We start from the raw sequence: 26,844 nt of genomic DNA, 5'->3' as shown, positions 1-26,844 counted from the left end.
CTCGTACGTGTTTTCATAATGGCATATCGGATTTTTCGCACTAGCTTCGCGTTCAGTCGATAATACCGGCATATACTGGTGCTTACCTATGCATATCGGTGTATATACATACATACATACTGTATAACATGGCATTTTTTCTGTATATCTATATGTATCAAGATATTCCTTCTATGCACATCACACGTGCATTCGTCGCTTCCAAGTAGAATGCCGAGCAAACCACTTGTGCTGAGGATGAAAAAAAAAAAACAGAATAAAAGTGTACAACAACAAGGATAACAGTGGTGCACATAACAAATCTGAAATACAATATTGCCAACAATAACAACAAGTGCACCTCTAAAGTACTATGCAGCTACCACGTACAAACAATCACACACACACTTACATACATATAAAGCTGGAAATATCGGTGTAGTACAAAGGCGCATCGGGAGTAGAGTATGTCACGAACGATATTTTAAAGGAGCATTGCCCTTCAAGCACTGCCACATGCATATGCACATATACATATAAGCATTTGTGTATGTACGTATGTATGTGTGGGCACGCCTTCGAGTGCGCTGATGCATACTTACTATTTAATAATGCTCTATAAGGATGTGCTAACAAATATGCATGCAATTGAGCTATGAGCCTGAATTTGTACGGTACATATGTATATACTTGTATGTATATGAGGATTCAAGTGTATATATTTATATACATATATGTGCATTTTAAAGTGAAATGAAAGTGGCAAGGAAAGTGGTTTTGAATTGCGGCACGGCTTTTTTACTCGACGATTATTTAGGCGCTTTAAAGCGTGTAAAAATTTAAAGGACTAAGCCATCATGGACATAGTCTTATGGGACCCAAGGTGGTGATCTAGTGGCTGATGTTCAGTGCATACTGAAGTTATGGAGAGAACACTGCTGCAGCCTGCTGAATGGCAGTGAAAATGTAACATCTGGAAATGGTTCCCCAATTGATTACGATGGAATATATGTTCCACTGCCCGACTATAATGCGATTCGAATAACAATTACCCGCCGGCAAAAAAACAAAGCGACTGGTGCCGATATTCTACCGGCCGAGATATTCAAATACGGCGGCGAGGAACTGTTAAGGAGCATTCATCAGCTTCTTTGTAGAATATGGTCGGTTGGAAGCATGCCCGATGATTGCAACCTAAGTGTACTCTGTCCAATCCACAAAAAGACTCCAAAATGTGCGCCAATTACCGTCGGATAAGTCTCCTTAATATCGCATATAAGCACTTATCGAGCATAGTGTGATTTTGGACCGCAGAAATCTACTACCGACCAGATTTTAGCATACGCCAAATCTTGGAAAGGATCCGTGAAAGAAAGATCGACACACTTCACCCCTTTGTTTATTTTAAAGCCACCTACGACAGCACGAAAAGGAACTGCCTCTATGCGACTATGTCTAAACTTGATATTCGCGTAAAACTAAAACGGCTGTATAAACTGACGTTAAGCAATTCCAAAAGCTCCATCAGGTTCAGGAAGGACCTCCCCGTCCCTTTCGATACCAAGCGAGGTTTGAGACAAGGCGACTCGCCATCGTGCGACTTCTTCTACTGTTGGAGAAATTAATTCAAGCTGCAGTTCTCTACAAGGCATGGGCAATAGCCTCTTCCGATGAGTCGGCCTTGGGAGTGTTAGAAAGAATGGTTTTGCGGAAGATTTATGGTGCTTTGCGCGTTGGCAATGGCAAGTACTACAGTAGATGGAACGATGAGCTGTACGAAATGTACGGCGACATTTACATAGTTCAGCGAGTTAAGAGACAGCGGCTGCACTGGCTAGGTCATGTTGTCGGGATGGAATAGAACAATCCAGCTTTGAAGGTTTTCGATTCAGTACCCGCCGGTGTAAGCAGAGGAAGGGAAAAACCTATACGCCGTTAAGGAGATCAGGTGGAGAATGACACTGGTCGAACTGGCACCAAATAGCTATAACATATGTCAGTAAAGAAGAAGAAGAAGTCATCATGGGTCACCTTGAGACCTAAATATGATATATCTTGAGAACCTATTGAAGTTTTAAAGTCATATAAAGCCTAAAACATTCCTCTTTTATAGAACTTAGGTTTGACATCTATTTATAATATTTTTTTTCATAAGGTGACAACTCTACTCGATTATATGAAATGAAATGTGCCCAAATTCACCTTTTTCCGCATAATTTCCGCAAGTATTTCTAAAATGCTGTGCTATTTCATCTCTTCTTCATATGATTTTTGTCGATTGGTGGAAACTTTGTGCCAGAATAAATAAAAATTAAATATTTCCCAAATCATTACTCGACTTTTCTCTTGATTTGTTCGAAATTTGTTATTTCAATTTCTCGAGAACCACAATTATGTTAAAACTAGATCATTTTTTTATAGGTGGCAACTCTACATGAAAAAATTTCCAAATTTATGGTTTTCTAAAAATTTTCTATCTTTTAAATATTTTTATTTTTTTTATTTAAAAAGGGGGCAACTCTATTTGAAAATATAAAATACATATTTCCACATTTATAATTCTTCGCATATCTTCCGAAAGGATTTCTTAACTGCTTTAAACTTGGACATTTTGTTTTAGCTTTTGCACTTTATCGATAATTGGCAACTCTGGCCATAATTGAATAAAAATTAAACACTTCAAGACCGCTTTTGTATTCTTGAAATAGCGGTATTTGAAAAGGACTATTTAAGTTCTTTCGAAACGACATTTATGATCGACAAAAATCCTTACAGTTCTAGAACCAAACGAGTTTTTGAGATAAAATATAGAAATTTGCATATCTCCTTTTAAATTGTGGCATATTTGCGTCTGGTTGTTGCCCTTAAAATTGAATTTCTAAAAATTTAACTGTTTAATTTCATACTAAAGGGTCGTAAGCAATAGTTTTTGATCAACAACTCGAGTGAGTTTTGCAAAAAAGTTATTTGCATATACCTGAGGTATTTTCTATAGCTTAGTTTATATTCATGTTGACTTAACTTAGAATTTTGATGGAATTAAATATACATGCCAGTTTAATTAAAGAAATTCCAATTACATATAGGTATGTAATACAGTAATCTCTCGTTAACTGGACCTTGATTAATTGAACAACCGATTTATTTGAAACAGCTGAACAAAAATAAAGTTTTTATACCTCCAAAAGCATGTTTAATAAAGTCTGATAGACAGAATTCCGATTCCTTTTTCCTTATACCAGAAAAAGTTATCAAAATTAGGACTCTTTTAGAGCTATAGACTGGATTAACCACACTATATATAAGTAAAAAATTATTTTTTTTTAAATTAATTTTACTAAGTTTACTATTTTTCGCAAGAGTTGTTAAAGATTTGGCCTTTCAGATTATCCGCTTAGCGTTTACCGCCAAAGTCTAATTTAGTGGAGCCTACTGTTCATGCATGTTTTTCAATGCATTTACTTCATATGTACTTATATACTAATGCAAGACTGCCTGCACACGCCGAAAATGTTCATTTCAATATAAATAGCAATATGCCAAAGCTATTATTGAAACAATCACAAAATATTGTAGGCAATCAAAGGACTAAAATTTAATTGGAATTCCCTTATTTGTTATGAAATTCTAATTATCTCAATTCCCTGCAGCTAACGGAAGAAAATTCATCAAAAACGTAGGAAAACACAGCCGCAACGTTAAAGCCAAGTTGGCTAGTGAAGCTGCTGGACATTTCTTTTATTGCAGGAAATTTTGTCAAAATGTCAGTTGCAGGTATTACGTAGGTACGGATGTATGTATGTATATGCTGGTTTCAATTATGAGGCAAATAGAGGGAAGTTGGTAAACATGACGTAATTAAGCGGGGTGTGTGCACAGAAAATGCAATTAAAATGTATAAGGAATTAAAAGAAAAAATTTCTAAATAAAAAATATTTAATAATTAAATTTAAGAAAATAACTTAATTTTTTTTTTAATTTAAAAATATCATAAAATAAATAATTAAAAAACAAGGAAAAGATTGAAAAATTATTTAATAAAATTAAGAAAAAACTAACCATTTAATTTTATTTAAAGTTAAAATTCTAAATTAAAAAAACGTAAATGAAGATTATAAAAACTCGGAAAAAATTGTATGAAAGAAAAAAAATAAACAAAATGTAAAATAATTACATTAAAGAAAACGCAAAATCATAAGAAAAAATATGACAAAATATTAAAAAGTATGGAAACATTAAAAATTATTAAAAAATTTTATCGATTTTTAATTTTTTTAATTCAATATTTTTAAAATCTTTTAAGTTTTTCTTGTTAAAAAATTGGAACAAATTTAAATAAAAAATTATAAAAAATTAAAATAAATTAAATTTATTAAAAACAAATATTTTTTTTCAATCAAACATTTCAAATTCTCAATATTACAAAATCATACAGAAAATTCAGAAAATATTTAAATTAAAGAAGAATTAAAAAATTTAACTTAAAAATTACAAAAACAAAAAAGGCAAAATTGAAGCAAATTTTTAAAAAAATATAGAAAAATAAAAAAAATAACAATTTAAAAAAATTAAGAAAAATTTAAAAATAATTAAAGGAAGTTAAAAATGCTGAAATATAAAATTAAATATAAAAGAAAAAAACAACAATAAAAATTTATGAAAGTTAATAATTTTAAAACATTATATATATTTTTTTATTTAAAAAATATTAAACAAATCACTTTAAAGAATAGAAAAAATATTAAGGAAAAAAATAGAAAAAAAATTAAAAATAATTAAAAATAAATTTTAAAACTAAAAACAAATTAAGAAAAAGTTATATAATTTATAAAATTTGAAAAATATTAGATTAAAAACAAAAAAAAAATATATGAAAAAAAGTAAAACTAAATTTAAAATTTTGGAAAAAATTAAGAAAACGTAGAAAATAAAAAAATTAGATTTAAAATTTAAAAAAATAAGAAAAAGTTATTTAATTTATAAGTAATTAAAAAATAGATTAAAAACAGGAAAACATTTTTTAAAAAAAATTAAATTAAATTTAAAGTTTAAGAAAAAATTAAGAAAAATCCTATTTATTTTTTTAATTTAAAAGAAATTTAAAAAATTACATTAAAAATGGAAATAATAATTTATAATAATTAAAACAAAAATTAAATATATTGAAAGAAATTAATTATTATGAAATAAAAAATCAAAAATCGATAAAAATTCGAACAAAATTAAATAAAAAAAATTATAAAGAATTTAAGGAAAATTAAAAACCAATATTAAATTTATTAAAAAAAAAAATATTTTTCTAAACAAACATTAAAAATTCTCAATTAAAAAAAATCACAAAGAGAAAATTTTTTTTGCTACACTGCAATCCTTCCACTAAAACCATGCCACTCATTAAATAATTTTGCCGGCTTAGCGCTGTATCATTTATACATATATTTTTATATGCATGCTCAACTTGGCATCAAAATTTTTACCGCATTTATCTCATTTTTTATGCGTCCTGCCAGTAAATTCCACTTTAACTTGCAACATGGTTTTGTGTGTACATTTTTTGATTTTTTTCATTTTTTTTTTCAATTATGTTCTTCAACTTCTTCAGCTGCTCCTTGAGAATTTTTTCTTCCTTACACTACTTTTTACCGCATTTCCTGTGGCAATGCTCCGAAAAAAAGCGAACCAAATCACTGCAACATGACAACGCAGTCAAATAAAAGAGCGACGCTGCGTCGCAAAGATTTCACCACAAATTGTGGCATGGCCAGGTGTAATGTTGCTAATGATTTTTATTTTTTATAATTTTATTTTTTATCTTCTTTTTGGTATGAAAGCTGACGGTAACGGCAACTGACAATAATGACGCAAGAGAGTACTAAAAGCAGAAGAAATAAAAAATGTGCTAAGAACGAGGGAATTAAAAAAAGTAAATATGAAGTGGCGCAGCATAACTGCAGTGAGCTTGAAACATTTTTGTATCAGTCTATCGGCCTCCGAATGAAACCAAGGCAGTGCTGTGGTATGACATAAAAAAAGCACTACAAGCAATGTCCACTTGAGAAAATATCCTAAGGACAATAGCATCAAATGAAGTCAATCACTCAAACCATTAAACTTAATTTTGAGGACATTCTTTTTCTGCTGATGTTGCTGACGTGTTTGTGGCACAATTTCTGGCTTTCTCCAAACGGCGTTGTAAGCAACGCTGCCACCACCGCTCTAGCTGGCATCTTGCTTCAATTTTTTTCATCCACTAAAGTATTTTTCGCTTCAACGTAATTTTTCCCCAATACCACTTTGTTGCTGAGAGTTTTTTTGACAATCTGTTGTTACTTTTGTGCTGTGTTTGATGTTATTTTGGTAGTTTAGTTCTGTGGCATACCTTCAATGTTGCAAGTTCGTATTTGAGCTGTATAGCCAATGAATTGATGTGCTGACTTGGCGATTTATTTCCAAGCAGTATTTTTGGATTAAAAATTTTCAAATTAAGTTATCGATTTTAATACCGTTAGCGCTCTTATTTTCCTATTCTTTTCAGCATTAAAGCATGTTGCAATGAAAAAGTTTTTCTTTCTCGCGAATGTTGATATTGATATCAATGTTTATCGATAATTTCGGTGTTCACAAAAATTATCGATTATTAATATATTTTTATTGGTAAATTTTTTAATGATTTTTTTAATTTTTAATATTAGATATCGATATCAATATTTATCGATAATTTTCATGTTCCAAAAAATTATCGATTATTAATCGATTTTTGTTAATCAATATTTTTAATGAAATAACGTAAGTATTAGCATACGCACTTATATAGCATCCCCATTACTCCGCATTTTGATACCGAAGGAATGTTATCGCGTTGGTATTATTACATACATATGTACATATGCGTGATAGAAAATAAAATGTATCGATAAAAAATAATGCTCAAACTTCTTTTATATTCGATTTCGAATGTGAATTTAATAGTAAGCTCTTATTAATTTTATGTGAAATTATATATAAGTTAAGTTAGGCTAAAAGGTCGATTAAAAGCAACCGATCCCGCTTGGTCAGTAGAAAAATTTCCGGCAATCATACAAATGTCATCAGCGAATTTGGAGAAAAAGCCGGAATCTCAACAAATTTGTAGCAGACCCGCAGAGCTTTATTGAGTTTCGAAAGTATTTTCGTTCAATTATGGCTTCTTTTGACTCACTTTGGGTCAGAGGCTTTTGTAGCATACTTATTAAAGAAAGCTTGTCTTTTTTTAATTAATTATTTGCAATCACATTACAGATATTTTTTATGGATTTATATTTCATAATTACAACTTATTTATTTAGAATATTTTGTAATAAATTTTTCTAATTTTTAACTTTTTTGTTTTATTTCCAGGAACCCAAGTCCAAACAAGTACGTAACGCATGATTTTTCTTCTTTTATTATTTTACGATTAAAATATATTTTCCTAATGTTTATAGTACTTAAATTTTATACCTTAAACTCGAGTTCATTATTTTTTGGTGTTTATCCCTTAACTCAATTACCAAACTCGAAGTTACTCATACAAAATAGCAACTAGCTCGACAAAACGCCTCACTCTTGCTTAAATCTTAATAAACTCAAAATCTTGAACTCGAGTTATGGCATATTTTGGTGTATACCATTAAACTCAATTTGCAAACTCGGTGTTGTTCATACAAAATAGCGACTAACTCGACTTAAACACTCATCGTTTCGTAAATGAGAGCATTATTAATAAACTCGAAACCTTAAACTCGAGTTTATGAAGCCATACATGCCAAAACTGACTTTTCATAATTTTTTCCGATATTCTTCATTTCATAAAATAATGTTTATTTGGTGCACATTGAAGTATTCATAATTAATCTTCTACGCCTGCTCACATGTGTCCAACTGTCGAACGGTTTGTTCCGATGCGTCGTTCTGCATTATTTTTGGCTGGTTCGTTGGCATTCGGATTAATGTACCCACCCATATATCTTTACACATATGTATGTACAAGTATGCGGTAGGTACAGAAATGAATGACAAAGACGCAATTTGTGGCAGATGTTTTACTTTTAATTGGTTTTTAAAGCGTCACACTACAACTGAGTGTTGTTTTCTACTCATTGCTTATTCTTCGGAGTTCACTAACCTGCGCTTAAGAGGCGGGCACAAATTATTTATAGATTTTATACATGTGCCGATACTTAGGACAGGCTTAAGGAAATTCGAGACATTTATTGGTTATACCTAAGATTCAAATAAACATATCTACATACATATGTATGTACATACATATGATTGGAAAATATACATTTTTGAGTGAGTTTGAAAATATATTTTTAGTTCGGAATTTTCGTTTCCGTTACTTTTGAAGTAAATATTTTAAGATTGTTTGACTACAATTACTTAAAGTTTTTTAGTATTTTCGAAAAATAAACATTTTCCATTAGGTGGCAACTCCATACATTTTTTTTCTGTCGAAAGTCATTTAAAGCGTTTAAGTTTATGTAGTTCTAATAATTTTTTTCCGTTACCAACTATTTCTAACGGAATTGAGTGAATTTGAAAATATGTTTTTAGTTCGGAATTTTCGTTTCCGTTACTTTTGAAGTAAATATTTTAAGATTGTTTGACTACAATTACTTAAAGTTTTTTAGTATTTTCGAAAAATAAACATTTTCCATTAGGTGGCAGCTCCACAAATTTTTTTCTGTCGAAAGTCATTTTTAATTTTATGTAGTTCTAATAATTTTTTTCCGTTACCAACTATTTCTAACGGAATTGAGTGAGTTTGAAAATATGTTTTTAGTTCGGAATTTTCGTTTCCGTTACTTTTGAAGTAAATATTTTAAGATTGTTTGACTACAATTACTTAAAGTTTTTTAGTATTTTCGAAAAATAAACATTTTCCATTAGGTGGCAACTCCATAAATTTTTTTCTGTCGAAAGTCATTTAAAGCGTTTAATTTTATGTAGTTCTAATAATTTTTTTCCGTTACCAACTATTTCTAACGGAATTACAAGTGGCAACTCTTTTCTTAAAAACTAACTTTTGAATATTTTAAAATATTTGTATACATATATAAAGCGTGTTTGAAATGTGTGACTTCTTATGTTTTTATGATTAAAATAAGGCTTTCTTCACTTAAGTGGCAACTTCGTAAAACAATTTTTTTATTATTAGCCAATTTCAACTTCCAAAGTTTACATACATTTTTACATATGTATGTGTATTTTAATATTACAAAAAAAATTTTGTGGAAAATTATGCATTTTTTTGGTGATTTCTCTCTTCATTATAAAACTTTTAGTGTTTCAGAATAAAAGTTTTCAGTTATGTGGCAACCCCATAAATATTTTTTGTTCTATCAAAAGTTGTTTAAAACGTTTAAATAACTATATTATGTAGTTCCAATATTTTTTTTTGTTATCAACAATTTCTAAAGTAAATACATGTGGCAACTCTTTGCTTAAAATCAAGTTTTTGAATATATGAAAGCATTTGTACATATAAAATATGTTTGTAATGTGTGAATTTTTTATGTTTTTAAAAACATAATAACGTTTTCGGTTAGGTGGCAACTCTGAACAACTATTAACTTTTATTTTATAGTTAAAAGCCTGCAAATGCGCCCAACAATTATCGAAAAAAAAAATTAAAAAATTTGAGTAAAAAATTATGAATTTTCGTGTTGATTGCTCTCTTCGTTTTAAACCGTTACTTTATTTTAATAAACTCATTATTTCTGTTTTATTTCTAAATGAAACATTTTTTTGTGTTTGCTAATGTCGAGCAATTGAACATTTTGCATCAAACACACTCGCCTATACATGCTTACACGGTGATTGCTTTCAATTACATACATTTTGTTGCTGTTGTTGTTTTGCTCATTGCTCTCATTGTTTAGAGGCACTTAAAAGCGCTTAAATTGATTAATAAAAACAAATCACGACTATGTCTGCGCAATTTAGCTCAACACTAACCGTCGCGGCTACCAAAGGCGTACATATACACATACAAACATACATAAATACTGACATGCATTCGCACTCACCAAAGTTGCTGCTGTGATTTTGTGTATGCTGCTCATTTTTTTCTAGACAATTTAAATAGGAAAATGCTGTGGCATAAATCATTCAGCCATTCAAGCGCTAATCGCTCTAAATGTCGGACCATTCAATTGTACATACATATGCGATTGTATGTGTGTGTACACATGCTGGTATGGCAACTGTGGTGCGCTTCTGGGCTGCGGTGACATGTTTGCAACGCTTGGGAATCACACCATCAGCCGTTTCAACTATTATTATTTGTTGCTATCAAATATGATTATTGTGCGTTCTGTTAAATCACAAATAATTTCCACATCCTTGTTAACATTCAATTGAAAATTTCTACTACACTTGCCATAGTTGTTGTTGTTCTTCTGCTTGTTGCTGGCACTCACACGCTCGTTTTGCCTGTTGCTGGTGGCACATCAATTATGGCAACTGTGAATTGGTGCATTCGCTTAGTGAATCGAAATGAAAATTGTATGGCGTTTCCGCCAAAAACAACAAACAAACAACAACAACAACAACCACAACGAAAAACAACAACAAAAACATCGTTAAATAACAGCAAAAAATTAAGCGGGAAAAATATTCAAGCCGAGCTTAATTTCAATATTTTTTCAGAAAATAATTTATACTAGACTCTGCCGCTAATGCCGGCAATACGCCACTGAGTTGGCTATATGCCGCTAAAATTCAATATACACGACTGTGTGTCCTTGTGCACATCCTTGCGGCACTAAGCAAAATGCTATTTCACACACACGCAAGCACACCGCTGACGTTGTTGCAATTCGTGCGCACTGTGCCACATCGGCGGATATGTCAAAATATCGCGAAAGCGCTGACGCAATCCGAAATATGTTTGCTGGAGCGAGATGGCTTCGTTGCATTTGCATAATGCTGCAATCGTGGCAGCCGCAATGAAGCCATCGCCATCAAGGACACTCGCTGCCGTTAAGGGCTATGCTCCTATATATTGCTGCAGCAACAACACAAAAATCAGTTGTACCGTTCAAATGCCACGATAGTAAACAAGTTGCAATGTTTTGCGACATAACGGGATGGTGGTGCAGTTGCCATAGCAAAAAAAAAGTGTTTGGAAGCAGAAATGCGTGACTTTTTCGTCGACTTGCAGCATAGTGTTGCACAAATCCGTAGTACATATTTTAGTTCGAAAGATTTTTTATAATTTTTTCTGTATATAAAAAATTTGAGCAACAACAACACTAACGGTAATTTCTAAAATTATTTTAAAATTATATATTCAACTCCGGAACAATTTTAGACTCATCGCTAACAATTTCGACAACACTCAAGCCTCTAGGACATGCTGAACTGGTTTGAATATTAGGCCAGATCTTATGCCCATTAACTTATTAACCATATTAAACCACACACCATAAATAGTTTCCATTAGAGACCCGAACTTGTGTCTTGCTTCCAATATTGATCTGGACTTTATGTACTGAAAAAAGCTTTTGTCTGACGGAGCGATCAAGCCAGAAAATATCTCTAATATTTCTACTGCAGAATCTCAACTAGAATAATGTCAAATCTTCACATCACTTCCTCTAATTAATCTCAAATTCTTAGCCTCAGAGTAAAGATACTTCTATTTTTATTGGAAGTGAATTTTGACCATAAAATAAATTTTAGTGGCTTTTTAGGTTAGCTTAAGTTGGATGGCTGATCGAAGATCGCCCGAAGACTGGTATAATGGGTTGTCAAAAAAGTCTTGCGGTATGTTTATTGATTTTTTTTTTTTTTTTTTTAAATTGAAATGAATTTTTGATGACTCATGCCCAGCTCTTAACCGATGCTACGGCTGCTACGGCTGCTGCTATGCCGGTCTCTTTCGACCAATTCAGCGATTCGACGACAGGCCTTCCGGAGCGTGGCGCATCTTCGACCACCTCTACACCAGAACGAAAACGTTGAAACCATCGTTGTGCGGTGGAAATGGAAACTGTATCGGGTCCACAAACTGCAGAAATTTTATGTAGATGGATTTTTGCCTTTATCTAGTAGTACTGTAAAATATGCCTCTTTATTTTGCTCCATGTTTGCGAATAACTCACGAACGACTTAAAAGAAATGACAATCAATCAAAGACGTGTTAGGGCGTGAAATGAGCTTTCCAAAAAGGTATAGCATGACCCGATGCGACGAATAAAACTAGAACTACGCGCTTTCAGCGCCAACTAGCGAAAACACCGCAAGACTTTTTTGACAACCTATTATGTAATTCTTTGTGAACCTATACGAAGAAGAACTCCTGTGTTCGGACTAATAAATTAGCAACACTCTTAGTACCAATACAAATTTGCATAGGTGTTTAATTTCAACTCCCTCCAGTCCAGTATGCGCTCCCAATAGTTTATGTCTTGAACTCCAAAACGAAGGAGAGTCAAGACGGAAGTGTTGAGTTTATTCCACCTCATCTTCTTCCATACAGCATCTGGAAATGGCGTATGGTAAGATACCCAACCTTACAGCATGGACACTAATATGGCAATGGCCTGTTAAAAGCCCCACAACCAGGGAGATGCTAGCCTGAAGACAAAGGGAACACTAGATCTCCTGCGGTCATTCTTGGGCCAAAAGGCTTTTGCGACAGCGCAAGTACCGATGATGGCCCAGCGCTGGCCAAGCTTCCTCGCAGCCCAGTTATCTAGTAGTAGAACACAAGATGACACGAAAGCAACGGTCCGCTCCCATACTACCGATAGCGGTTCTAGGGTGTCTTTCGTTGCTAGCTCATCAGTTTTACAATTTTCTGTGATTACGCTGTGGCCCGGCATCCATACCAGTCTTACTACAAAGACAATCGATGCTATTTATAGCGAGGTTAGGCACCCCTCAACCAACCCTTAAAGCACTGTAAATGAGTTCAAAGCTAATATCTGCTATCTGAGCTACATGAATCAGTCTCCCAACTATCATATTCGCCAGTTTTGGCTAACAGCGGGTACATCCGTTTCTTCTAGCTCAACTGTGGCTACTTTAGCTCACAAAAATATTTTACTCAAATGAAGAAGGCAAAATGAAAAAGGCTCTAAGTCTATTTTGAAGCCCCGAGACTTCGCACTAACGAATCGTTACAAAAATGTCTCCAGTTAGGTTAGGCCAAAAGTTTCTTAATGTAGCATGTAATATCTGTCTTCAATTCGCCAAGCATTGGAGAGTGGTGAATCGAACAAACGATACCAGTTAGCTTAACTGGCATAACTGCAATCCAACACTATTATTTTTTTCTGACGCATTCCCAATAGTGTAGCGTTTCTTTTTTTATGGAGAAATGTTTCTTTCCGCGAGAAAATACATTTTGATGAACTCTTAGTTTCGCGCCATTATCTTTCCGATAAGCAACTACAATTTAAGTTCAAAAAATCAAAAAAAAAAGCAAGAAAAACTCTTGTATTTTCATTATTGAGAATAATACCTCATATAACCCATTCACAATATTCAAGTAGGGATTATATAACATAAATGAGGAATACGCATATTCTTTTGTTTCCAATTCAACGTTTTCGTTGCTTTGAATTGTAATTAGAGAGTAGAGAAACAACTGAAAATCATTCAATTATTCTCAAGCGCTTGAAATATTGGAGAAAACGGTGTAAAGTTTATAATAAAAGTTTATCACAAATAGATTTAAGTCATAAAAAATAGTGAATTCGTATTCTACCAACGCTGTACAACGAGCTCGGTTTTAGGGTTGTGAGTTTACGCTTATGACACTCGAATCTTTTGGCAAAAAATGTTATATATCCCTCCAAAGACGAGCCGAGTCATATAACACCCAAAAACGTCTGAAATAAAGCGCTATTATTCACCATAAACTCTGTGTTTAAGAGTGGTGTTTAATGCTAATGAAGTGAAAATATTTCCGCATAAACTCTAAAAAGTTCATAGGTTGTAGGCAACGAAAGCTAGGCAATTACTGAGTAGTATGAAAACCACAGCAAATAATACCACTTTTATTTCCTACAAATCTCAAAGCCGTCTCTAACCGAAATTAAAAGTTCACTGCATTAAGAATAATACGTCAATTCAACTGTAAAGCTATCAAATGCATTTGATTAAGTGAAATTTGTTTGCTCATACCTAAATATATTTCACTTTCGACTGCCAAGCTTGCATATCACGCCAGACTTTGTGGTCAAAATGGTAATAAATTCGAAGACGCCAACCAAAGGCGCATTTAAGAAAAAATGGACTATGTGGAACTGGTGAAATAGACATGGCATCAAAAGAATTCGCAACTGAATGCACACTTCAATTTGAAATCAAATAAAAAGCCTGCAAGCAATGAAAGTACAAAGAAAGTATTATTTGTATATATGTAAATAAATAAGAATGTGGAGGAGACGAAAATTCAAAGATAGAAAAATATGGTCGAAAAAGTGATGCTAAAATGCATCAATGTTTGCACTAACCTGTGGAGATAATACAGTTATTTATATGTATTAGGGTGTGTAAAATTTTTTTTCTTCTTTCTTTTTTTTTATAAAGGGGAAATATAAATTCCTTTTAAAAATTGGTTGGTACACAACTCCAAAAAAATATCTGGAGATATTGCATATACATATATGTATTAGGGTGTGTCAAAAAAAAATTGTTTAATTTTTTTTTCTTTTCATGGTCTAAAAAGTTGGCCGGTACACAACTCCTAAAAAAATCTCTGGAGATATTACATTTACATAGAATATCTATGTATTAGGGTGTGTAAAAAAATCGTTTAATTTTTTCTTTTTATAGTCTGAAAAATTGGTTGGTACACAACTCCAAAAAAATCTCTGGAGAAAATGCATATATACATATATGTATATGTATTAGGGTGTGTCAAAAAAATTATTTAATTTCGGAAAACGGAAAGTGGTGAAGCCTTCTATTAATATTAAGATCTCTCGCTTGGAAAGAATTATTTTGAAATGTCTACGAAATAATTCGCCAAAATTTGAAGTGAAAAAAATCGAATTTTGCACCCATCCTAATACATATGTATGTATGTATGTATATGTATAATCTACCAAGCCATCTTACAGAATATAAAATAAAAAAATATAATCCTCTTTTTAAAAATTCAAAGTTATGCAACTATTAGGGTGGGTTACATGTTTTTTTTTTAAGAAATATTGAAAAAAAGTTTTTAACCCACCCTAATATTTGCATAATTTTGAAGAAATATTGAAAAAAAGTTTTTAACCCACCCTAATATTTGCATAACTTTGAAGAAATATTAAAAAAAAAACTTTTTAACCCACCCTAATATTTATATAACTTTGAAGCCACTTGCATTTATTATCTTCAAAAATTCTAGACAAATATCTGATTTTTTCTTTATAAAGATTTGTGTGTGTATTGCACGTGAAGCTCAAAAATGAACTGCCAAAGTGAAAGTGACCTGCTGCCAAGCAGTTCAGCTAAAAGCCTAGAATTTGCAATTTCATTTCATTCAATTGTCTTTTTCGCCACACTGCACAAATGTGGCAACAAGAACGCGCCACAAATAGCTGAAATAACTTCTATCTTAATTTAGTTTTTGTTGTTGTTTTTTTATTTTCAATAAAACTTTTTTTCCATAAAACAATTTTTGCTTTCGAATGAAATTTGAAAATATTTCATTTTCATCTTTAAATCGATTTCATTTATATTTATAACGGTACGTGTGCGCTTGTAAGTCGATTTTATTTTGTCATTTATTTGCTTAAATTCAATTTCCGTGGACTCTCACCTAAACATATACAAGTACATACAAACAAAGAAATAAATGCCAAAGCAATACATATAAAGAAAAAAGAAAAATAAGACGAATTGATTGTGTTTTTAATATTGCAGATATACATAAATATGTATATGGTAGATGTACATATACAAATACACTCACATATATTGCATAAAAACATACATACACACATATTTAAAAAACATATTTTTTCGTACGCTCACTTGGCATTTTATTTATTATTAAATAAACTTGCTTTAAACCAAAAAACGCGACGAAACAAGTATAACCGTTAACTTCGACTGTCACAAAGCTATAATACCCTTTACTGTTGCCTCTCTTATAGCATTAAAGGGTATAAAAATATTTTTTTATTGATTTTGTTCGGTCAGCTTATCTGGCAGCTATATGCTATAGTGATTCAATTTAAGCGATATTTTCGGAGATCGTAGTATTATTTTGGGCAGTAATCTGTGCGAAGTTTCGTGAAGATATCTTGTCAAATAAAAAAGTTTTCTATACAAGGACTTGATTTTGATAGGTCAGTTTGTATGACAGCTATATGCTATAGTGGTCCGATTTGAACGATATTTTCGGAGATCGTAGTATTGTCTTGGGCAATAATCTGTGCGAAGTTTCGTGAAGATATCGCGTCAAATAAAAAAGTTTCCCATACAAGGTTTTGATTTTGAACGATAAGTTTGTATGACAGCTATATGCTATAGTAGTCCAATATCAGTGGCTCCGACAAATGAGCGCCCTCTTGGTAATAGAAAGACGTGTGCAAAATTTCATAACCATATCTCAAAAACTGAGCAACTAGTTGGCATATATATAATCAAAAAGTTGAACAAACTTATTTTACTCTGTTCAGGGTATAAGGAAAAGCTAAAAAATATTAGACGAAGATTGCGCCAACTTTTTGGCATTTTTTCTGTTTTTTTTTATTTTTTCTTGCTTGACTTTCTTAAGATTCATGCCACTCACACGCACATACATACATATTTATAGCATGAAATGCGTATGTGTGTGTGTGTATTTATATTTATTCTGATTTCCCGTTCGTGCTGTCGTCTGTCGAGACAAGTTTTCCAATTCACTTTGCCAAATTTGGTGGATGAAAAAGTCAAGGCGCAACCAAGTGGCGCTAACTTCGAAGAAGACGCAATGCCAACAACAACACTTTGAAGCGCCACAAAAATGAAGCCAAAGCGGTTGGGGTAAGCACAACAACTTAGAAGTAAGTTGCACAGTCAGCGCGCTGTTTCATTTGGCGCGTAAGTTTATTTTGCTATGAAGCTTCGCCATTTGTTGTTTGTTTCGTGCTCTTTTTTTGTTGTTTCTGGTGCTGTTGGTTGGACTCTTTTTTATGGCAAACAAAATGAAATAGAAAATCAATTGTTTAACAGCGCATTTCTCGCTGAGGAAATTGAAAAAATAATTCATTTTTGATTGCGAGCGTATATTAATGTTGTTGCTGTTGTTGTTGTCGTTACTTTTCGCGCAAGAAAGGCGTGCAAGTAACAATGGCAGAGCAGCTAGCGCGGCCGGAGACAGTGGGTGGGCGAGAAGTGTGAGTTTTTAAGGATATATGAATTTTTTCTGGTTCGTGCCTTTCCTGCGATTTGTGCAGCTTTGCCTTGCAAATAGCAATTTTATTCACTTATTTTAAAGCGGCGCTGTTTAAAGTTTGGAGAAGCTTTAATTTTTGTGTTTTTGCTGGTTTTGTATGATTTTTTGCGGAATTTTTTGATGTTTCACCATTGAGTTGAACTGGCCTATATAGAATGTTCTGTAGCCGATTTTTTCGGTTATATATTTACTTCGCACAACTGTGCAGTTATCTTCACTCTGCACGAATCTTAAAGTACTCGTTCGTATGAGTCTCCGATAAACTCTAAGAAAACAGGAAAATAGGTTCATTTCGCTTGCACAGAAGCTACAAAATTTTTAATAAACGAGTCTCATATGTACATCTATAGTGTTCCGCTGTGAAACAGTTCTTCGAAATTTGGACTATTACCTTAAGGAAATAAATCTTGAAAACTTTCGTGAAGATATCTCGTCATTTCAAAAAGTTTTCCAGACAATTACTTGGTTTCAATTGTCAATTTGTGTGGCAGCTATACCCAAAATAGATGATTTCGACAAATGAGTGGCCGCTTGTGAAGGAAAGAACGTCTAATAAAAATTTAAGATTGATATCTCAAGAACTGAGGAACTAGTTCGCATATATACAGACAGACAGAAGGATAAACCGCATATATCCTTACTTTATAAGATCTCCAACATTTCCTACTGGTTGTTAGAAACTTCATGACAATCTTAATATATGTACGTACGTCAGCCTCTTTCTAGTTGTCGGGCTTTTGTCGCCCTTTTGTCATCTGCTGTAAGATCTTGCCATACTCCATTTGCAGAAGCTGTATGGAAGAAGATGAGGTGGAAACAACTTAACACTTTCTTCCTCCCGCGCTTGGAAGGTCAAGACTTAAAGACTTGAGAGCGCATACCTTCAGACATCCCAGCGAACTGGTGAGAGATGAAATTAAACGTCAATGCAAATTTGTATTAGCTACTGAGCGTTTTGCTAATTTATAAGTTCGAACACAGGAGTTCTTCTTTTCTATGGCTTCAAAAAAGGACTACAATACCAGACCACGTGCGATCTTCGATCAGCCATCTAACCTAACCTGACCTAATATACGTAGGAAATACCATTTCAAAGTTCGAGAGATACCGGAAGATCCCACCGACTCACCCAGAACAATCGAATCAGTGTGTTTTTAAGTAGCTTGAGGCTAAATATCGTTACAGAAGCACTCATATTCTTGTATATATATAACGTGTGTATATTACCAGTATGAAACAATCTACTCCTACGGTTTCCACTCTTACAGTCTAGATAAGGAGTACTGTTTATATAGACAAACAAACCACAGACTTTGGATAATGAAACGTTAAAACATTAGCTTACTCTCATTCTATGGAACCAAATATATATCATAGCGACCTATGACACTTTCAATGGAGCTTTTTGTATTGTGGATTACTCCCAAAAACCATGGTACTTGATTGCTTCGCTATTTTTTTGAAATTTTTTTGGATTCCGATACTGCACCAATAATATCTTTAGGACTACACTTAATATACATAATAAGAATAACTAATTACAGTCAACACAATCTCATAACATGCTTTTATATTGAAAAATCATGAACATTCCAACCTCTTGAAGCTCGATGGATACATAAAACTCTTCTTAAAATTCTTTAACATTTGTTTAGTGATAGATTTATGGTAAAGTATGGTATGTGTCGAGCACAAAGACTTTAGATTGCGCTGCAAACCTCACTTATCTAATTTAATACCCGCAATCTACCTAAAAATGTCTTAGACAAAGCTGCGACAATATGACCTAACTCAACATAAACCAAGCTGAGATGAAAGAAGAGATCATCTACAGTAATGTATATTAGAATTGGATATCAAACAATCATGTAATTTAGTTAACGAAACAACATCACAGAGCAATATAAATTAATGTAAAACAAATTGGTAACTTTCAGGTTTACCATAAGGTCTGTTAAAGGTCTCTTAAAGAAATTTCAAAACGAAAAAAGTCATAAAGACATCATAGAATAGTGTTTGTGGAGTAAAATATTTTAACACGAAAAAAAATTTCACAAACAGAATAAAAGCAGCGTCGACTTTTTTACTGCCACAACGCGGATTCTAATATAAAAACGCACATTTTTAAAACGAATTGCTGTTACTGCAACTGAGCTGAAGCGTTTTGGTGGCAAGGCAATGGCAAAAAGCTGTTGCTGCTGTCAAGCTGGTGAACGTAACGAGTGAACGAACGTATAACAAAAGGTCCTTGAAGGTCCTGGCAGCAGAAATGACAGAGCAATGCTGGCAACAGTGGTTGAAATGACACTGTTGGCACAGGATTTTGCGTTTACAAACATAACGGTTAGTGTGTGCCAAGGAAAATCTGTTTCTTTCTACCATATATGGTATATATCGTCACCAAAAATTCAAAATAACGTAGCATCACTTTTCAAAAGTTTACAGGCAAAGGAAAAACGATATAATAGAAACCACTAAATGCAAAAAAAAGAAAAAAAAAATTAGTTTCGGTTATAAAACGGTTATATATTGGTTATCAAATGGTTATATATTGGTTGTCAAATGGTTATATATTGGTTATATCTGACAGTGAAAGCTGGGAATTTTATACTACCTATATGCAATATGATGTAGTGAATCATAAGCAATAAAATACTCAATTTAGGAGACGATATGTATTCTTATACAGACTAGTGAGGAATGTCAGCTAATTTTTTTTTTTCCTATTTTTTCACTCAGCTATAATTATTGAACTCAATAGAAATACATAATTTATAAGTATTTGTTACAAATTTCTTTGCAAAATACTTTAAATAATTCCTTAATTCTGAGCCAACACATTTCTCACTGGGCACACATACGCATACAAGCTTAAATTTGTTTGGATTCGTTCGTAAAATTTTTACACGTTTCAGCGAATAAATTTTACTTCACATAAGTATATATATTATATAAACATCCTTATATGTCTGTGTAACTGCGCACTTGAACAAATGTTGTTATTCGCTGTTTAAACTTGCCAACACCGAGACACAGCTGCGTCCTCACGAACGCTCGCAAATAAACCGAAAATCCTGAAATCGTTGGCAAAAGCATTAAACATAGCAAAAAGCACGTCGAAAATGGCGAAAGCCATAGATGTTGGCGGCTCTGCAGGAGAACACTGTTGACATGCGCTTTGTTGTTGCTGGCACACTCTGCAAACTGCAGCCAAGTTGGTGCTATGCAGTGCGCTCAAAACTTTTTTCCGACACATTTGAGCGGGTATCTTACTATTTTTCCACTTTTTCGGGCTTTTAAGTACATGCAAGTGCTCATATGTGAATATGTGGCTAAAGAGATATGAAATCCTTTGAACTGGCATTACTTTGTATTGCCAAAGCGGAGCTTCAATGCAAGAATCACAAATAGAATGTTACACAAATAATTTTGGGTATCTTCCAGAACAACCTTTACAAATGTTTGGTTAGGTTGAGAAAGTTTTGGTTAAAGTTTGCTGCTGGTATTCCAGCGTATTATTCCTTCTAAAATTTCGAACTTATTAACCGTCGACTTCGAAAAAAGTCTTATATGATATCTTTATGAAAACCTAGCCTGAAAATTCGCTAAATACGTACAAAAATTTTATTTAAATAAAATTTAATATTCTTCGAAATATTTTGCTCTTGAAAATACTAATTTTCATGTCTGAAAAAGTCAGCCAACAGTTCTTGAATTTCATTATAAGTTTGCAGCCTGAGAAATATGGTTCCACAACAGCAGAACGTATACTCGGAACACTTTCAAAAGATTAATCGGATAATAAATGTCTTCGAATCGGACAATAAATGTCCTAAAAATGAACGTTGAGTTCTTATCAGGAACAATTTTTCTTCTTTCCATAATCAATCTAACAAAAACCTTAGGATTAGGCATATTTTAAAGCACGGAAGCAGTGTGCTCTGTTTGTCTCTCGGGCTTATTTGAATTTATTGAAGCCTCGACAGCTTACGAGTATCTAAAGGGTGAAACCACAGAGAAACTTCAAATTTAATGGAGAACGTTTATTATCATTAGAAAGAACATTCTTTGGCATTTATTTTTTGAAGATTATCTCTTTCAAATATTGACCGCGGCTCCGTCTCAGATGGTCCAACCGTTGAGTCAAATTTTCGACTCGTTCGAACATTTCAACTTGTAACTGGCGAGTGATCCGCGTGATGTTTTGATCCAATGCCTGAATCGAAGCGGGATTGTCCGCGTAGACTTTAGACTTTAAATATCCACACAGGGAAAATTCTAGAGGTTGTTTGCATACCCATTGAGCCAAAAATTAGCCTCATCGCTGAAGAAGGTTTTTCTCGAAAACTTCGGATCTTCTTGGAACCTTTCATGAGCCCAATAGAGCGAAGCAATGTCGCTTGAGAAGGTCGAGCGACCTCAGTTCTTTCACAAGCAGTCCGAGTTGCTGCGAACGGCTCCGAATTGAATCTCCACGGTCTTTGGGTAAACTCTCAGCTACAACTGACATGACAGTTTGTCAAAAAACGGCTATTGAAAAAAGTAACTTTACTGTGACCATCCGTTATAAATATTTTGAAAACGACCATTATATAATTATACCCTTAATAGGGTGCCACGAAGCTTGTAGCACCCATAAAAGAAACTCCGCAGACTCTTTGAAATATTGAAATTTATATTCCGGCCCATAGTTGTCCTAGTATTACCAGCGCCATCTGACGCTTCTACTTACAATTCCGAGGAAGTAGAAAGGCAAAATGCTTCCCTGCGCTTAAAATGTTGAAAATAAATATATATAAGAAATTGAACTCATCCCTTCCTAACCGGTTCCAAGTGAGGTAATGGCATTACAATTCCTTGTAAAACCAGTTGTAGTCGTCCATTGAACTCTCGCGACTATTGAACTCTTCAAGCGTTACCGTTACAGCTCAAGAGTACACTTTCGAATAATAAAAGAAATATGAAATAAAAACTTCTTTTAATTAGAATTCTTATTTGTCTTAATTGCTGTGGCAACAACAAAAGTAAATAACAAACAAAATATGCTTCCCTGCACAGCTCGGAGCTTTAGAACCAGTTAGCGCCCCACCAACTGTCGCGAATTATAAAAATATATGCAAATTTCTCGCTTGATACGAATAATTGTAATTTTATCTGCAGTCGATGTCCGCCAGCGCCGCTCCCCTCACCGGAATGCAAGTGGAAAGTTTACTTTTGCACTTGCAACATTTTAAATAAAACTGCAAGGAGTAAATATTTACTGTTTGCAACAACTTGCAACATCTGGCATTATCAAATTAAAATATCGCTATCTTGCAGCCACCCGCTCTAGCAGTACCAGGGTGCCTGGTGCCTGGTGCCTGGTGCCTGGTGCCTGGTGCATTTCGCAGCGCTCGGTTGGTAGCTTATCAGCTGTCAGCATCTTCAAGACGCGTTACGTTGCAATTGCGCGCCATTGTGGCAAATGGCAAATGGCAGGTGGCAGGTGGACGTCGCCGCGGCAGTTGGCGGTTGGCGGTTAGCTTTGCGGCAATTTGCTTATCGAGACGCCGCCACCGCGTTTATATTGCAAAAAAACAACAACAGGAACAATAGCGCCGTGGCAAAAGTAGTGCAACGACTGCAGTGTGCACATACAAGCGCTGAGGCAGTGAAGCATGTTGCAAGTTGCGCTTTGCGCTGGTGTCGTTTGATGTCTTTGGAAAAATGTGTCTTCCACATGCAATGCCACAACTGCCAAACTGCTTGCAACCGACATTCTTACTTGCCACACACACACACACGCACACTCACACTGCTGCTGCTGTTACCACTTTGGTGCAGTTAGCGAGGGTGCAACGCTGCGCTCGTATTTCACCGGCGGCAAGGCGCAACTGCTAGTGCCACCACCACCATCACCATGACTGGTGCCATCGCCATCACCGCTATCACCGCCGTCTTGCTATTTAGTTTTAGCAAACAAAGCTATTTACTAGTTGCCGCCGCATGGGGTGCATCTTTGACACGATCGCGCCCCGTTGCAATTACTCAGGCCAATGTTGTTTTTTTTTGCTTTTCCTGTTGCTTTTGTTGTTGTAATGCTTCTTATTATTCTACGTCTTTGCCATTATGCGTTCCGCCCTTAAAAAGCGACGACTTGCAAGCTGCCGCCGGTTGCTATGCGCTATATATGGCCGTGCCACACGCTGCTGCACTCACTTGCAACCAATATTTCAGCAACCTGCCACAACACAACTTTTGCGCAATTTCTTTAAAACAACGCTATTTACTGCTTCTGCTGCTTCTTTCACTTCCACTTCAACTGCAAAGCTGTTGCTGCTGCCGCGCACCCCTTGCTGTTGCACCGTGCACAAAGTTGGCTTCTTTCCGCGCTTGTGGCGGCAACGTTGTTAGCTGCTCGTCGCAGATGTTTTTCGTATTTTTCAGCGCTTCAAAAGAAATAAAGTTTTCCTGTTCCTGCCACGCCACTACTTGGCTGCAACATCAATAAGCGGGAAGTGCGTAGCGTCAAACGAACGGAAATGTGGCATGCGGCATGTGGCATGCGGCATGATGTGTGTCTTAGCGGGTGTAGTAAAAGCGTTGCGAAAACGACTTTAGCAAACACAACTACTTTTGCCGAGCGCGCTGAAGTGCCTTAAGTAAGTAAGAGGGCGCCAAGAGTCAACAACTGTGCGCCACACACACACTAACCGCTGCGCGTGGCTTTGCAACGCATTGCACGTACGCAAACTTTCTGCTGCTGTAGTTGCTGTGGATGCTGTTGCGCCACCACACAACTTTATTACGTCGCATTTTTTGCTTTCTTACTTACTACTTGTGGCAGGACCAACAAAGTAAGCATAAGAAAACGACGAGAACAAAAGTAAAATCAAAAGAAATTGTAGTCGCAAGTCAGCGCACAAAGGTCCTTTGCTGCCACAACGCATGCAACTACAGAAATATAAGGAAGCTTGTGCGTATAACGGTAGTATTGGTGGCATAAGAGTGATGCGTACGCTGTGGCAGCGCGCAGGTGGGCAGTTGCCGACGCCGTCGAGTCAAGCATAAGGAAATGCGTAAGCATACATTACAAAAACAAAAAATACACCGCTTTCAAGTAACATATTCAACACACACACGCACATCTTTGTAGATGTTGCATATAATTTATGTGCGTGCGCGCGTGTTCTTCAGCCATACGCACTTCTGTGAGCTGCGTGTTCATGCTTCAGCTCTTTGGTAATTTCATACTACCTTCCAAGCAGCAGCTAAGCCACTCATTCCGCCTCATTTTTCTACGCTTCTATGCGTGCGTTCTTTATGCTACGCATTTTGTGGAGTTTTAAGTCGGAAAAAAATTAAAAAAAAAATATAACTGTATATTTGCAGAAATTTTGTAGCGCCAAAGAAAAATGCGTTTTTTCCTGCCTTTCACATTTTTGCATGTAAATATAGAAAGATTTGTGTGTGTGTGTGTGTATTTTTGCATAGAAAAGGGTGAAATGCGTACGTCGCCCTTTGGCACTAACCACCCCCACAACAGCGCGCTTAAATCCCTTACAGCCGTTCGAGCGCTTGGCAACAGTGCACGTGGAAAGCCTTTGCTTGTTTATATTTAAGATGACTCAGAAAATTTCTTGCAATATTGATTTAGTAGTGCCGCAGTTTATGTATTATAATAATTGTAGACTTATGCCAAGCTTATGCTGAAGTTTGACGATTTCAAAATAAAAAAATACAATATAACGTGGTTACAAATAAAAGGAAAAATATTTTTTTTAAGCGCTCGAGCCAAAAACAGCATAATTATAAGTTTTGAACTAAAAAAATATGATTTCAGCAAGTTTTTAATTTTTTAAAAACACACACAGTCGATGATAATTAAGAAAAGAAAAAAAATTTACTTCGGTTGCACTGAAGCTATAATATCTTTTACAAAAACAAAAATTCCTTAGAATAACTTGATTTCGCTCGTTCAGTTTATATGGCAGCTATACGCTATAGTAACCCGATCTAAACAATTTCTTGAGAAATTATACTGTTGCTCTTAATAAAAAGCCATGCCAAATTTTGTGAAGATATCTCCTCAAATAAAAAAGTTTTCCATACAAATTTTTGTGTTTCAGCGTTTAATTTGTATGACAGCCATACGCTATAGTGACCCGATCTATAGAATTTCTTCAGAGATTACACCACTATTTCTGGCATTAATCCCTGCGAAGTTTCGTGAAGATATCTCTTCGAATAAAAAAGTTTTCCATACAAGCTTTTGTTTTTCAGCATTCAATTTGTATGACAACTATATGTTATAGTAAACCGATATCGGCGATTCTAACATATGAACCACTTTTTTAGGAGAAACGGACGTAAGCAAAATATCAAATCAATATCTCAACAATTTAGGGTCTACTTCGCGGATATGGCTAAGTCAACTCAGCTCGTTACGCCGATCATTTAGGTAACATACATATAGTATATATTACAAACTGGCAAACTTGTGTATCCTCCTCAGGTTATAAAAATACAATAAAGCGCTGGGACATATAAAAAGTTTTTTTTTTTCAAAATTCTCTAGCTAAGAAAGGTTTCGAACTAAAAAATATTTTTCGAGGAATTTTAGATTTTTTTCCTCATTTTACTAATTAAATCTTTTTTAGGACTCTTAAGCCTATTTTAAACCAAGAAATTGCTTTTGGTTGACCTTAATTCGTAACCCAAGTTCCAAAAATTTTGAAAAATATACAACACTTTTCGAAGGTGAAATAAGATTTTTGAAATGATTTATTCTAACAACTATGTTGACTAAAATTCAAATATCGATCATCAACAATGGACCTTAGATGGCGGTGAAATCCTCATCTATTTATCAATACTAACTCGGTTTCTTATATTAGTTATCTTTCTCTTTTTCACTTGTCTTTCTTCTATAGGTATTTGCCCCAAGTTATGCTATCAACACACACTATTGAGAGAGAGAGACTTAGAGAGAGATAGCTTATTTATTCTCTCAAATATGGTTTTTAACGAGTTTGAAAAGCTTGTCAAAAAACGTCAGGTTCAGTTTCGTATTTTTACACCATCAGAAAATAAAGATTTCAACGAAAATAAAATCCACCGATTTCTTTCAAAACGATGATATTTTGACGTGAGAATTTTCGATTAAAAGTAAGGATCTTTTCTCAATTTTAAATCAAAGTAAAAGCATTGAAAATAAATAAGAGTATTCCTTGCTCTTTGTTGACTCTTTGACCGGACGGAAGAAATTCGAAGTGCAACACACCATGATAATCAAAGAAAACTGTTAACATAAGCTTGATTTTTGCTTTGCGTGGTTTTTCGGCTTCGGCTCAACTTTGCCACGATATTCCACCGATTGATCACCTGTTTCTGGGTCTTAAGCATAAATCCAAGACTCATCGCCAGTAATACAAGTAATACGTTTCATGACATCCTAGTAGTCGGCAAACATTGTT

At 34.3% G+C, this 26,844-nt stretch overlaps 1 protein-coding gene across 4 annotated transcripts in view; it reads left to right on the top strand.

The window, feature by feature from the left end:
- Positions 1-26,844, top strand: part of LOC126761298 (DNA N6-methyl adenine demethylase) — a 315,064-nt gene that overhangs the window by 17,849 nt on the left and 270,371 nt on the right. For 3 of the 4 annotated variants that reach the window (XM_050477349.1, XM_050477350.1, XM_050477346.1), the window contains exon 3: positions 7,357-7,374. The exons of the other annotated variant lie outside the window; for it this stretch is intronic. In XM_050477349.1, the coding sequence (XP_050333306.1) occupies positions 7,357-7,374 (18 nt within the window). The remainder of the gene's footprint in view (positions 1-7,356; positions 7,375-26,844) is intronic. 4 annotated transcript variants of the gene reach the window in all.

Source organism: Bactrocera neohumeralis, chromosome 6 (assembly GCF_024586455.1).
Source record: "Bactrocera neohumeralis isolate Rockhampton chromosome 6, APGP_CSIRO_Bneo_wtdbg2-racon-allhic-juicebox.fasta_v2, whole genome shotgun sequence".
Lineage (NCBI taxonomy): Eukaryota > Metazoa > Arthropoda > Insecta > Diptera > Tephritidae > Bactrocera > Bactrocera neohumeralis.
Note: the sequence above shows the minus strand (reverse complement) of the source record. Positions and strands in the feature narration are given on the sequence as shown.